At 44.9% G+C, this 15,697-nt stretch overlaps 1 protein-coding gene across 1 annotated transcript in view; it reads left to right on the top strand.

Annotated features, from left to right (window-relative positions):
• The window catches only part of Myo5b (myosin VB), a 426,429-nt gene that overhangs the window by 357,810 nt on the left and 52,922 nt on the right, over positions 1–15,697 (top strand). Inside the window, exons 24-28 of the mRNA XM_023713700.1 lie at positions 259–378; positions 2,563–2,703; positions 6,311–6,376; positions 12,909–13,148; positions 13,947–14,047. Of these exons, the coding sequence (XP_023569468.1) occupies positions 259–378; positions 2,563–2,703; positions 6,311–6,376; positions 12,909–13,148; positions 13,947–14,047 (668 nt within the window). The remainder of the gene's footprint in view (positions 1–258; positions 379–2,562; positions 2,704–6,310; positions 6,377–12,908; positions 13,149–13,946; positions 14,048–15,697) is intronic.

Raw genomic sequence — 15,697 nt, 5'->3', positions numbered from 1 at the left:
AGAGACAAGGGAACATAGTTCTTTCTTCAGAGCTGTGTGCTCTCCAAATTGCCATGTTTTTGGTTAGCTAGGTGGATAACTAAGCATTGTAACTGGAATGTTCTGTGAAAAGAGCTCTACTTAGCCCCCATTCCAAGAGAGGATAATACCTATTCTCATTGACAAATGAGGCAGGAGTCCTGACTCTTGGACCTGCTGCTCTGAGAGGGGTTATTACATTAGTTAATTATGTATTGTCATCTTTTTCTCCTTAAGCAGCAAACCCCAGGCCACCGGCGGAACCCATCGAACCAAAGTAGCTTAGAATCTGACTCCAATTACCCCTCCGTGTCTACCTCGGAGGTGGGAGACACTGAGGACGCCCTCCAACAGGTGGAGGTAAGTCAGCAGTCTCTGGATGGCTGTCCTGCCCCCGAGACTGTGTTGCAATCTGCGTGGAGCTGTTCACAGAGCGGCACTCTTCTGCTGAGGGTGACTGGAGAGCCCAGGAGCGAATCCTGGAGAACAGAACCTCTAGTACTGCTAGGGACTCGTGGATCACATGATAGAGCTAATGTGTTCCATATTCCATTACTGTTCCTTTACCCGTATCTGGATGGAGGGGGAAGGGGGGTGGAGAAAGACAGATCCCTGACTCTTTTTATAAAACTGAGAAATTTTGTTGTAAAGAAACAGCTAAATCACTAAAATCTGTACAATTTTTCAGCCCCATCTAGAGTCACAGGATGTATGTAATAAGTACACCAGAAAATTCTCCTCTCTGACTTAGAAGCTCATGACACCCAGAACAACAGTAAATGGAATGGCTGTATGCTGGGTGACAGTAACTTTGTCTTCTAGAAATGGCCTTGTAGCATCTTCTACTGTACTGGTGTCATGGTCTGTGGACAGTTTTGCCCTGGATATAATCACACAATTTACCTGAAAAGAAAATAATCACACCTTATAAAACAGGCAGATGCAGACATGAGAGACAGTTACCATACGTGTGTTGTAAGCCTGTCTTTGTACCAGACACTGCTAGGAGATCCTAAAAACAACAGGGGGGCCAAGCCAAAGAAGTCCCTGGCCTCCTGGAGCTTGTTTGACAAAGATAGAGAGTAAGTGGTTAACAAGAGAAATATGTATCTAGGCATGGTGCACACCTTTAATCCCAGCACTCCGGAGACTGAGGCAGGAGGATCACTGAAAGTTCAAGGTCAGCCGGAGCTGTGTACACTAGTTCAAGGCCAGACTATACTACCTGGCACAAGACCCTGTCTCAGAAAAAGCAATGCATGGGCTAGGGGAATAGCTCAGAGGTCTAAGTGCCTGCCGGGCAAGTGCAAGGATCCAAGTTTGATTCCCAGTACCACATGCCATGCTGGCCCCGCTCCCTGGACATGCCGCTGGCCACTGACACTGGCCGTGGTGATGTGTGCCTGTAATGCCTGCACTGGAGAAGCCCAGACAGGAGTATCACTATGAACTTGAGCTGCATAGCGAGACCCTGTACCAAATTAATAAAATTTCAAAAGTAAAAATAAGTAATGTATGATAGAACTGTAGGTACTGCTCAGTACTACAAAGAAAAATGAAAGATGATAGAGATGGTGATGAGGTAGAGGACGATGCTCAGGAGAAAAGGTCTTTTAGCTGTTCCATGGGGCTTGGGCCTTGCTGTGCACTGAGTGAGTCTTTGGTAATGCTGGCTTAAGGCCTTTGACTTTGCTATTGCAGTCCTTTTAAGTCCAGCCCCCTAGAGGCTTCATTCAGCCTGAAGTCCAGAGTCACTGCCAGTGTTTGTGTACCTGCCTTGTTCCACACACATGTAAGCACTCCTGTCTCCAGGTCTGTGTCCTTCATGGTAACAGACTGATCTAGCACTGGTGAAGCATGAAGCACTGATTAAATGCCAGTAGAACCACGTCATATTGTCGCACATGTACATATGTGTACTTTATGGCAGTCTATGTTGATATGTTTGCGCACATTACCCTTTCACAGACAAATGTGTTTGTGCACACACCCAACACACTGCAGAACCCTGGAGAATAAATTCATGCATGACTCAGAAGGGAAAAAATCCAGTGGGAAATTGGTGCTTTGAGCTCTGGGTGGTGGATGGGCTCTGTGGCGGGGCTGCTATTCTCTTTCAAGGTACAATCAAGTGGTTGACAGCACATATACAGTGATTAATAACTACATTGATTCTTCATCAAGGAGAGTTAAATCCTGGGTTTTACAATTTCTAAAATATAAAGCCATTTTACAGAAGTGAACACTTTGCTTTCAAAGCAAATAGCTATGTCTGTATCTTTTTGTCCTTATAATACATGATTGGTCATTTTGTGTGGCTGTAACTCAGATGCTATCAGACAGAAGATGAGCCTGGAGTCACAGCTCTAATATAAGAAATGCTGTAGTTGGTTGGCAGGGGCTTTGTATTTGAGGAGCAGATCGATGTTTGGGAGGAGTGAGGAGCCAGATGGCTGACGTGGAGGTAGACAGCAGGTGCTGTGTGCTCCCCCAGCTGTTGGGGCTCTGGCAGCTTCTTCTCCCTGCTTTTCTCTTCTTTTGCAGGAGATTGGTGTGGAGAAGGCAGCCATGGACATGACAGTCTTCCTGAAGCTACAGAAGAGAGTGCGGGAGCTTGAACAGGAGCGGAAGAAGCTGCAGGTGCAGCTGGAGAAGAGAGAGCAGCAGGAGAGCAAAAAAGGCCAGGTGCGTGACATGGCGAGGCACCCTTGTGGTGCCAGGGTGAGATAGCAGTCCAGCCCATGGCCACCAGGGCTCACATGACCCCCTGGGATCATGCTGGTGCTGAGTTTCTGAGCACTTTCCATCTGTGTTGGAGTCACATTGAGTCTGTCAGTGTCCTAATCCAGAGGGACAGGAGCACACTCCTCAGAGGCCCCCAGTGGCAGAGGCTTTTGCACTGAGAAGCCACAAATGTGCATCTTGCAATAGCAGTAGAGAACCCATTGCATATAGTAGCTAACTACTTAGTAAAAGGCAGTGAGTAGCAAGAGCCACTTTGCTGTCCTTGGACCACTTCTTCTGAGTGCAGGTCCATTTCTGACACAGGTCATATCATTAGCTGGCTTCATAATGGGTTTGATAAAGGCCTTTGGTCTGTTCCCAGGTCTGAATTGTGATTGTGGGATTTGAAGCCTCCTCAAATCTGTAGCGCACCCCATTCCTACTGCTTTGTGTACTCTACTTTTGCAACACCCATCTTCCCTCTACAATCAAATGCTGTGCAGACACTGGTCTGCACTGCTATCAAATCTTGCTGGGGTTTTTCTTCAAGTAGTAAGTGGAGAGGTAAATCCTATTGTTGGAATTAAATCTCTAAGGTGAATTAGATTCAGAATGAGAAGTGAAAAGATTAGGTCTATAAATGACTCTCATTCTATCGTAAGGGAAGCCACCCTGACAGGCAAGTGGACATCAAATGCCATACAGGTGCTCCTGGGCCTACAGTAGGTTATGTCCTGATAAACCCGCCGTAAGTTGAAGACATCGTAAGTGCAAAATGCATTTAATGCATGTCACCTTCTGAGCATCCGAGCTTAGCAACAAGGCACATTGTAGGCTTTTGGTTGTTTACCCTTATAATGAGTGTACTAGGAGCTATGGCTGGCCTCTGCCTGGCACCACCAAAGAAGTCATACCATGTGTTGCTTACTTGGGGAAAGATTGATGTTCACAATTTGAATAAAGTTTTTACTGAGCATATGTTGCTTTTCTACCATCATAAAGTTGAAAGACTTCTGTCAACTGTAGTAAGCCAGAGACCATCTGCATGTGAAAACCTGCACAGTGCTGGGCGTGATAGTGCACACCCATAATCACAGCACTTGGGAGGTCAAGGCAGGAGAATCATCGAGAGTTCAAGGTCAGTCTAGGCTATCCAGTGAGTCCAAGGCCAACCTGAACTACACACATGCAGTAGATAATGTCTGACATAAAAGTTCCTAGCCCACCTTGCTGCACCTAAACATTCATTCTCTGGGTTCATTCCCCATTACAGGAATGTCAATGTTGGAATCATGGCTATGGAACTTTTACTAAAGACAGGGGCGGGACAGTGGACAGCATAAAATCCTGAGACTAAGCTGCAAAGGTTCAAATTCATGGATCTGCACTTAGCTCTAAAAGAATCCTGAGCTTCCTGGGTCTTTACTCTGGAGCAGTATGGCCCTAGGTCCCACCCCTAGAAAGAAGTCATACACTGAATGGGAAATGGCAGGGAAGTTTATGGAATATACTATCAGTGGGGGAATAACAGCCCCTGGGAGAGTGGGACCTGTGTAACAAGTCGGCTGTCAGTTCTTGACCTCCCATCCATCCGGTTCCCTTTCTCAATCCTGGCAGTCACTTTGGCCACAAGGGCTACATGGCTGAAAACAGGACTGCCAGCCCATCTTAGTATGCAGCCCCTTGAGTTTGAGTTGGTAATTCCTATTTTCTGAAAACCTAGTGTATTTACATGGCATTACATGTGGTCATGCAGCAAGTCTGTTACACAGAGCATGGGTACAGGCCCCCTGCCTCGGCAGCAGACAGAGTGCTGACCCTGGGTGTTTACATACCCTGTACCATGGGTGATGGTGAGCAACAAGGTTGAAGCTCTTGGTGGAGTCTTTCCTGAGCTCGGGGCTAGAAACAGTGCAGTGGGTGTAGCACCCTTCATCTGGAAGGGGCAATGGGACATGCTTGGGTCCTACACTATCTCGTAAGGCTAGGGCAACCTTTATCCATTCACAGCTCATGATGGCCCCACCTGGACTTGAGGTGGTAAGCACTGTGGGTAATCTTCCTAAGTCCTGTCAGTTTTTAGCACTAAACACCCATCTTCAGGAATACCTCAAAGACTACTTGAACTCAAACCCAAGCAAGAAGGCAATTATAAAAAGTGCTTTCTACCCCTTTGCCTGGGGCAGTCCAAGTCTGCTGGCTGCAAGTACTGATAGGTACACTTGGCACAGCTGAGTCCTGATGGACTATTTTTCTGACCATTACTACCTGCAGCTACTAGCTTTGGAGTTCAAAAGTCAAGCTATGTGTCCTGAGCATGTATTGTGCACCAGCTCTCCTGCTACCAATTGTAGATTGTCACAGAGGAGACCGCTCCTGTGCAAAGTGGTTTGAGTTTATCTGAGAAGATGAATACACAGGAGAGGGCTGGTGAGATAGCTCAGCAGACTAAGTGCCTACTTAGGCAAGCACAGGGACCGGGGATTCAATTCCCAGCACCACACGCTGTGCCAGCCTCACCCCCAGGCACACTGAGCTGAGACTAGGCATGGTGGCGCACACCTGTAATCCCACTGCTGGGAGATTGAAAATTGGAGGATCACTACGAGTCCAAGCTGTGTAGTGAGACCCTGTACCAAAAAAAAGAGAATACACAGGAATAACCCTCCTCCCAAATTCAAGTGCAGCTTGTTAACCTCATTAATAGATCCTTAAGCTTTACAATGTGCATTAGCATCCTAAGGCTGCTGAAACAAAGGGCCACAAATTTATGCCTTAAAGCAACTAAGGTTTATTCTGTCATAATTCTAGAATCCAGAAATCAAGGTGTTGATAAAGCCAGGCTTTGGGGTAGAATTTGTCCTGTGCCTTTTCTCTGGCTTCCTTTGCTTTTGGCAATCCCTGGTGTTCTTTGTTTTTTTTTGTTTTGTTTTGTTTTATTCTTTTTTTCATTTTTTATTTTTATTTTTTATTTTTTTCCATAATTTTATTGAGAAATAGCAATGAGATAGTTTCAAATCAAATTGGTAGGACAGTTTCAATAATTAACACATTGCATACATTCTTCCTAGTGGTTAATTGCTGTACAAGAACCCTGGTGTTCTTTGATTTGCACCTATGTGACTCAAATTCCTGGCTCTATCTATACATGCCCTTCTTTCCTGTGTGTATGTCCTTTCTTATGAAGGTACCTATGCAATTAGAGCCCATACTAACTACTTGACTTGACTGCATGTACAGAGACTCCATTTCCAGATAAGATTCACAGATTGAGAGAGATTAAGACTTCTGAATATCATGAGGGGCCACAATTCAACCTATAACACAGTGTAACATAAACAGATTGTAAGCCTGTGGGGACCACATGAATAAAATGGGGACCGGAAAGAGTTCTTTGTGGACAACTTTGTGGCAGCCTGAGTATTTAGCTATGGTTTGAAAGGGACAGAAATGCACTTGTAGCGGCTGAAGGTGCCAAGTGTTTATACAAAAGCAGAAGAAGCGTGTTTGACCATTGTCCGAAATAGTTCTGTGCAATACATGCTTTTCTGTCTCTTTACCTGTGCAGATGGAACAACCAAAGTATGACATAGGCTTGGACCAGGACTCAGATCTGGCCTACAACAGTCTGAAGGTAAGGCTATGTGTATGGCAATAGAGAAAAGATAAGAAAGTTGGGCATCAGAAAATTAGGTGCTAGGGCCAGCCAAATAGCTCAATGGATTAAAGTGCCTGCAAGCAGGTGCAGGGGCTGGGGGTTTGGGGTTTGATCCACAGGCGTGCCATGCTGACCTTACCCCAGGAGCGTGCTGAGATGGCACTTGAGGCTGAACATGGTGGTGTGTGCCTGTAATCCCAGCTCTTAGGAGGCTGTAAACAGGCAGATCACTGAGTCCAATCTAGTAGTGAGATCCTGAACACCCTGTAGACCCTTCCATAAAATACAAAAATAAATGAATAAATAAACTATACAAAACTTCCCTAGGTTTAAAAAAAAAAGAAAGAAAGAAAAATTTAGATCCTAAACTGTAGGTAGTAAGTAGAAACATCAACAAATAAGTTCTTTTCATACTTTGGAAGATTTGCATTTTCACAAAGACTTCATCATCTTTGAAATGAGAGAAAAATCTGCATTTACTCCCAAGGGATGGTAATACATTCCTTACCTACCTGATTTGGCTCTGGCTAAAGTAAAATGTGGACACTCAAATAAAATTGCACTTTGAAAAAAAAAAAAAAAATCCAGCCTGGCAGTGACAGGTGTAAAGCAGAGGGCTGTCAGCTGTGCCTCAGTGTTGGCCTGGCCGAGATAGCAAGGTAGGATGGTGGAGACCTCAAGTCCAAGGATTAAGGAGCTTCAGGGTAGGGAAGAGTGTATAGAAAGGCGTACCCACCAGTCCCACCCGCTGTCCCCATTTCCAAAGACTTGGTGAGGTAGCAATGGATCCAATCTGCTAGCCACTTGTAGCAGTACAGATAATTCTGTTAATGGCCACATGGCCCAGGAAAAAACTTTTTTCCCCTCAAAAAGTTGCTTAGCATGATATAAAATACATATAACATAATGTGTACAATATATTTTTAAGATTACACTTTGGGGGTGTTAAATTCTTTCATAATATTATGCAAGCATCTTTCCGTTGTCCATCTCTAACTCTTCATTTTGCAAAACTGAGACAAGTCCCCTAAACAACAGCTCCCCACTCCTCCCTCTCCTGAGGCCTGATAGCCAATGTTCTGTACTTCTTTGTCAGTTTGACTACCTGGATGCCTTGCACAAGTTGCATCACACAGTATGTTCTCTTCATCATCAGCTTGTTTCATTTAGCCTGATGTCTTTGAGGGTTATCAATGTAGCAGCCTGTCAGAATTCGCTTTCTTTTTAGGGAATAATTCTGTTGTATAGACCACATTTTGCTTACCTGTATATCCACTAGTAGAACTTGGGTTGCGCCATATTTTAGCTGTTGCTTCAAGACCCTGCTTTCAATTGTTTTGAGGATGTACCCAGAGGTGCAATTGTTGGATTATATGACAGTTCTATTTTTAACATTTTGAGAAACCACTATACTGTTTTCCATAGTGACTGCAACCTTTCACATTTCTACCAACAATGACAAAATTTCTCCACACCCTTCAACTTTTTTTGTTTTGTTAACTTTTTTTTTTGATAAGAAATCTCTCAGTGGGTATAAGGATGTATCTCATTTTAGTTTTGTTTCTGTAGTAATTACTAATTTTGAGCATTTTTTAAATATACACATTGACCATTTGCATACTCTTTAGGGAAATGTCTACTCAAGTTCTTCATTTTTATTTATTTTTTTTTTATTTTTCAACAACTAATACACTGCATATATTCTTCTTAGTGGTTAATTGCTGTACAAGATGCGGACTTGTGATCCTATTTACAAACACCATTAGAACAAATCATTCTATTCATTAACAGAATGCAACTATATATCTATCCCAACCACTTTGAATACACAGATACAAAATGGACATTCATCTGTATACCCCATTTTTCTAAGTTCCGTTATTGAATATTATAGGTGTGTAAACTCAGCAAAATATTCTAAAAGAGTCTAGTAGCCCATAATAGCATTGGGTCTTCTGTTTAACTGGCAATGTCAGAAATTATTGACCTGAGTCCCCCACAGCTCAACTTAACAGCATGGCTTTCTTTGTTCATTTTTGAGTCAGTTTTTCTATTGTTGGGTTTTGGAAGTTCCCTGTATTTTTCTGGATATTGATACCTTGCCAGTTTTGACTTTGTTCTGCTGGGAATTGGACCCAGAGCCTTATGCATGGTACGCAAATACTGTACACTTGCATTACATCCAAAGGCCCCCTATACAATATGAGAATTGTAAATATTTTCTCTCATTCTATGGGCTGCCTTTATATTCTGATAATGCAGGGGGCGGGGGAATGAGGATTGAACCCAGGGCCTCAGGCACACTAGGCAGGTGTGACAGCACTAAGCTACAGGGTCTCCCTAAGTCAACCAGGATTTCTAACTTGTTATCCTCCTGTCTCAGCCTCACAGGCACCAGGGATTAAAAATAAATACCACCACATATGCCCCTGCTGTTGAAAATGTGTTTTCAAGAACTTTCACTTCCCTCTAAAGTCCTGTTTTTCTTTTGTTGCGTGTGCCTTTGGTATCAGAGCTAAGCCATCATCACTAAATCTCAAGTGATGAACATTTCACTCTGTATTTTCCTTTAAGAATATTATAGTTTTAGGTCTTACATTTATGTCTTTGGTCCATTTTGAGTCAATCTTCATATGTGGTGTGAGGTAAGGGTCCAGCTTCATATTTTTGCATGTGGAAATCCAGTTTGTTAGCACCTTTTAGACTTTTAAACAACCAGAAATATACCAATGGTCTATGAACGGGAAGGGAACTTTATTAGATGTTTTTCTTTAATTTTGCTTAAATTTATTTGCTTCATAAGATACTTGAGAAACCTGCCACTTGTGCATTTATAAGATAAGGCTACACTGGGAGGACCCCTCAGTGCGTAGTAAATTTTGATCAAACCTTAGGTATGCCCTACCAGAAATTTAGCTATTTTGCCAGATTCTTCCAGAATGTACAAAGTAACCCCCCTCTGCTCTGGGCAGAGGCATCTCTTTTGGGTGCTACATGCAGGCCTGTGTATGCTGCCTTCTGGAGGTGATGTCAAGAGGAAGGTCCTCAGCATTGCCCAAGATAGCCTGAAGGAATGTGGCCCGACTGGGAGAAGCGATGTCAACTAGGCCTCACCTGGGCCAAGGCATCAAGGCAGGGGACAGTGGGCAGCAGAGGTGGTTAGAGAAGACAGGGTAGATGTGGAACCAGGGAGGGGAGAAGCTTGCTATCCTTCAGGGCAAACACAAAGTGAGGGAGAGGCCAGGAGTCCCAAAGGAGCTATTTCCTGCTGACCTGGGAGCTTGCTGGGAAGAGGATGGACCTGCTCAGAGCAGTCAGCAGCTTCCTCTCGGAGGCATCCTCTGATACTATTTGGGTATTTGAAAGCTTTTTTATGCATATTATTTGTGTCAGTTAGCTTTCCTGTCACCAGAACATAGTACTCAATACCTGCAACTTAAAGGAGGGTAAGTTTAATTTGGTTCATGGTTTCAGAGGATTCAGTCCATGTGTTGTCAGCTGGCTGCAAGGGAAGCCATCATGGTGGAGAGTTCTGCCGAGCAAAGAGGCCAGAGAAGAAGAGGGTGTGAGATGTAGGTCAGGGGTGTCGGACAGAATCTCCAAGCTCACACTTCCATGCCCCACCAGACACATCCAGGAGCAGTTTATTAATCACCACAGCAGCTCCCAAGCTAATCAGATTAACACAGTTAAGCTTAATGACCGCATTATTAAGATAGCTGATAGACGGAACTTCATATTTTGCTTTTTTTACTTAACCTAACGAGGATTTTTCTTCTTAATCTCTTTGAAAATATGATTTTTCATGGTTGCTTAAAATTTTATTACATGATTACAATTTTCTTAAGCACTCTCTTAATTGACAAACATATTAATTACTCTGTTGTACTGTTATAAGTACATTGTGGTAAAACTAGGCCTTTTTTTGCTTGCTTTTTAAAAGAGCTAAGTCAGCCATAATTATTCCATTAAAACTTTAGCATTTCAGGAAAATAAACTACATCAATCACTGTTCAGGCTAGATTCGTGAGACAGCGCTGATTGTACAGCTTTAGCTTATTTATGGAACATGGATCGGTTTTACTGGTTCAAAACATTCCAAAGTTAGAGTGTTGCAGGATGGTTTTGATTGTATATATCAGTTGGGTGCAGTGACATGATGCTACTTGGGCTGCTAAGGCAGAAGAATTGCAACTTCAAGGCCAGTCTGAAACTTGGCATTCCTCCCCCAAACAACCAAACAAAAAGGGGCATTTATCCCATACTTGAAATTGCACACCCTCCCATGTTAACACTCTTCTCATGTGAAATATGGCCTGCTTTGCAGTGGACACTTTTATAAAGTGTTCTCCAGAGATGCATTAAAATGAAGAGAAATAGATGCTGGAAGCCTCTGCAGGCAGTGTCCATCCAGTATACCCACTGGATTCAGAGATGCCCAGGAACAGGCCACAGAGCTGCTCAGAGAAGGGAAACCAGGAGCGCAGGGTGATAGCATCCCACCGTCGACCTGCTCTCAGCATCCTTTCCCCAAATTATTCAGCCCTTCTCCACCCTCACATACCCTCTCAGATTGTGTCCTTGATCCACACCCTGCTTGACCCATCTGCAGCCACCTCTAGTCAGAATCCTAGACATAATTCTGACTTATGGGGACCACAGTCAGATGTGCCTGAACTGCAGAGCCCTTCATGGGCTTACTGGTCTCAGTAGATGGTATCCATATGGCCCAGACATCCTTCTCTTTACTTCCCATGCCCTGTTGTCAAGTCCTGACAGTTGTACCTCCTGCCTGGGGCACATCTCTGTCCCACTCTGGCCCCTGCCACAGCCTGTGCCACGTTGCTCTTGCCTCTGCCCTGCACTACAAGCTCCTGAGTCCTGCTCTCCCCTCATTTTTCACAGCCCTTGCCACCACCTCGCAACTCCTTCCCACTCTGCTCTGCACAGTGTTTCCTCAGCAGGCCCTGGCCCTTCTCTTTCTCTTGGGGTTTTTGTCTGGAAATCTCACCTGGCTAACTGATGCTGACCCCTAACTGTCAGATTCAGATCTCCTCCCGGAAACCTGCTCTTACCTCTAAGACTCTGCAGGTGGAGACCTCCTGTGACCCCTGGTTTACAGTACATTCCCAATTGCATTGCAGTGATATGTACCTTGTTGTAATCTTAGGCTCTATGCAGGTACTATGTCCCTAGGACTGAGCTATATTGTCTAGTAAAAGAGAAGGATAAAGCAGTGGAACTGCATTGTTCTCCAAGGAAATGACATGACATTTGGGTACATAAGAAACGTCTTTCACCTAAATACTACCCAACTCCACTTATGGGTACCTAGAGAAGTAAGTCAAACACGGAGAGTGAGAGGTGGTGATTGCTGGGGCCCAGGGAGTGGAGATGGGGAGTTGGTTTTTAATGGGAACAGTTTCAGCTGGGGAAGGCGAAGGAGTGCTAGACTGGCACATGGTTGTGCCAAGCATGAATGTGCTTAATGCTCCTGACGGTATAGCTCAAAATAGTTGAAATGGGAAATTTCATGCTTTTTTTGTTTTGGTACCACAGTGAAGCCCACGTCAACTTTTCTGGCACCATTTGGCTGGGTAGAATGATGTGGAAGTGGTAAGCCAGGTGGGCAGCAGAGCAGAGGTGGTGGCGTTAAGGTAGACAGTATCTAGCGACAGTGGGGTATAGACTAGATACTTCTCAGGTGTGCCCCGGGTGGGAATCTCTGTGACAAACAGCTGGAGCTCTCCCTCAGGCTGACCCTCTTTATCTTGGAGCAAGAGCTCCTGAGTGGGAACTTGCAAGGGCTATAACCCAGACAGCCAGCCTACAGCTCCTGCCCTAGAGCACTCTGGGCCAATCAGAACTGAGGAAACTTTAGCCACTGTCTGCTGTTGTTCCCTTAAAGCACCCCTGGACCTGAGGCTGAGGCCCAGGGGTGTGCCGATTATACCTTCAGCCAGGCGTGAAGAGGACTGGGACTTGTGCTCCAACTCTGCCATTCCTCTATCTTGTGAGGCTGACTCCTGAGAATAGCACTCTGCTGCTAGCAGGAAAATCACTCGGGCCTTGAGTGAATTCTCCTGAACTTAATAAATAGACTCACTATAGGCTGGATGAATTCATCAATAATCATTAAAGATTAGTCACCTTACCCCAGAGCCTGCTTCCTATCTACAGAATCCCTCTCTCCACGCATGGCTCTAGATTGCCTCAGGAATCTTTCGCATATATGTTGCAGTGATAAGAAAGACCCTGGGTCAGAAGGTGCCCCTTTCCCAGGATTAGCCTTTAAATTTTTTGTCAGCCTTGCCCTTGCTAGACTCCATTTTCCCATTCAAAAAAATAGAGATTAGACCCAGTAGTCCTGGTTCTGTTATCCTGTGATTCTGCAACAAATGTACAGGCCTTGCCCACTTGTCACATTTTTAGCCATGTTGAGTTGGTTAAGGCAGGTAAGAAGACCATCTAAGGGTGTGAAAAGGTTGTCACTTGGCCTGTCTTCCAGAGACAGGAGCTGGAATCGGAGAATAAGAAGCTGAAAAATGACCTAAACGAGCTGAGGAAAGCTGTGGCTGACCAAGCCACACAGAACAACTCTCCTCACAGTTCCCCAGACAGTTACAGCCTCCTGCTGAACCAGCTCAAGCTAGCCAATGAGGAGCTCGAGGTCCGCAAGGAGGAGGTGCTCATTCTCAGGACCCAGATTGTGAATGCTGACCAGCACCGACTTGCTGGCAAAAGCACGGTAATAAGATGGCCGCTATGACTGGGTTTCTCTGGGGGTGACTCTGGGTAATAAACTTGCATTGTCTTAGGTATTTTACCCATAATGGTCTTAAACCTGAGAGAGCAGAATCTCACTCTGGATCTCCTCAAATGGCAACATAAGGGACTTGCTACTCTGACCATGATCTTTCTTGAAAAAATGGAGCTAGAAGTTTCCAGAATCTTCTGAATTTGCTAAAATTTTCAGAAAGAACAAAACGAATAATTAGATATATAACCTGTGGTGTCCATGTGTTTTTACATCATGCCTTTAGCAGTTTCTAAGTGAGAGAAATGTTCTGTCTTAGCGCTCCCATGGTGGCATGTCATGGTGTTTGTCCTTAAAGTTCTCACCTCCTGGGATAGATTATAGAAGAGAAGCAGGAGGAGACAGAAGCCACATGGGTCACTCCGTTGGCTCTATTAATCTGGGCCACTTCTGGGTATGGTCTCTGGGGAAGCTTGGGCCTGCGGTAAGGAGATGGGAATGAAAGTGGAGGATTTAACCCTGAGCCAGAATGTAACCCTGCCCACTGGGCAGGTGTACTTTCTCTTTCCAAGGATGCTGCCTATGCCATTTCCTCCATTGCTTGCACTTTGTGTTTCTCAGCCAGGATTTGCCATTCTGTGTCCCTTCTAAGGTGACCTTTTGAAATCACATTTCCTCCGTGTTTGACTGCAGTTATCTGAATCTTTCTAGGTCTTTGTCTTTTCCCAAATTATCATGGCAGTTGTTCATAGCCAAGATTATTTATTTTTTTCATCTGGGGCCTTCTAGGAGCCGAACATTAATGCTAGAACAAGCTGGCCTAACAGTGAAAAGCATGTGGATCCAGAAGATGCCATCGAGGCCTATCATGGGGTCTGCCAGACAAACAGGTAAGGCTCTTCTCTCCAGGTAAGCTGTACCTGGAGAAGGTGATGGGAGGAGCGCCCTTCCCACCCTGACACTCGGAGTCTGGCTGTGTGCTTAGCATCAGGGAAGTATTGGAAGTAGATTCCCTTAGCCCCAAGCCCCTGGGAATCCTGCCATTAGTGTCAGCAAGACGAGCAACACACCTGGAGCCACTAGAACTAGTATGGCCTAGATGTGCTGGAACAGAGAGCTCCCGTGGGAGGATGGCAGGAGGTGGAGAACTCAGAAAGACTGGCCACGCGTAGCGGAGAGGGAGCTCCAGGCGTGGTGTGGGGCCTGCTCCAGATGAGTGCTGCAGGGCCGGCCTCTCCTGTGTGGTGGGGGCCCATGCCCTGTCATGTAGAGATTGAACCAGGCTAGGTTCCACGGAACTTGAATGGAAGGCTTTTTCCTCTACCATTTTAGCCAGAATGAGATTTCTCTGCATTTTAGTTAATCAGCAATGTCTGCCTCTTGAGGAATGAGCCAACCCAGGGTCAAGGCAAAAGAGAGAGATTGTTGGAGGTAGGCAATAGGGTGGGGTGTTTCAGTGGACAGAGGGGAAACTGTGGATCCAGGCAGTGTGGCAGGGTGCTGGCTCTGGTTGTGGGCTTGAAGTCTACTTGCTTATTCACTGTAACTATTGTGTAACCATTCAGTGCCTTGAATACCTCATCTGTGAACTGGGGGCAGTCATAGCAGGGTGCCTTCTGTAAGCATTGAAAAGACTACGTAACTTAGTCTGAGTAAAGCACTTAAAATGTGTGTTAAGCACGTAGTAAATATTACTGCCTTTTTAACCTTTGTTTTCTTATCACCTGTGGGCACTTATGAAGTCAGAGCTGGCTTTTTCCCTGGCTTCCTTCCTCTCTGATCTCAACTATTTGCCTGTTTAGCTATCAATCACTGAAGGTTCAGAATTGCTAAAAACAGGAAGCACTTCCAGAAATTGTCAGTAGGTGGCACTGTAAGTATAACGCGAAGTTTCTTCAGGCCTCTTACAGCGTTCAGAAGGACTTGGGGCTTTGGTTCCCACATCTTCTAATGTAGTCCCTCTTTCAGCAGATGAGGAAACTGAGGCCCAGAGGCCTGAGCAGCTCTGGCACACAAGTGGAATCCAGCAGTTGTGGCTCCTAGGCTGAGAGCATTTGCTAGTATGGAAGTAGATAGTCAGAAGGGACCTTAGGACGAAAGGAAATCTATGAGGTAATTATTTCCCTAAAGGATGGAGAGAAAGAATGAAGGTGACTCCTTCATTGGCAAAACTGGAGTGAAGATTGTCATTTTAAGTTATCTTAAACTGAAGATAAGGAGTAAGATGAGTAAGAAAAATGGGCAGGTGATAGTACAGTAGAAAGAAAGCCACAGCCTGTGCTTGGCTTAGCTTGGCGTTTCCCCAAAAGCCCCCTTTTCTGTTTATCCCTGTGGTGTCAGGGATCAGCCCCAGGCCAGGTTTTCCCAGAGGCTAATTAATCCCTTGGATGCAGTGCCTTTATGGCAGTAATGATGATGGGGATGATAAAATAAGAGTGGCAGTGTTATCTCTGAAAAGAATTCCATTCCCAGCATACAATAGTCAGCTCATGGCTTATCAGCCTGAGTTTAAAAATAAAGAGTGGCTGTGGTGAGGATGG

This window comes from Octodon degus, unplaced genomic scaffold (genome assembly GCF_000260255.1).
Source record: "Octodon degus isolate 3935 unplaced genomic scaffold, OctDeg1.0 scaffold00003, whole genome shotgun sequence".
Taxonomy (NCBI): Eukaryota; Metazoa; Chordata; class Mammalia; order Rodentia; family Octodontidae; genus Octodon; species Octodon degus.
The sequence above is the reverse complement of the archived record's forward strand: the minus strand, read 5'-3'. Positions and strand labels throughout refer to the sequence as shown.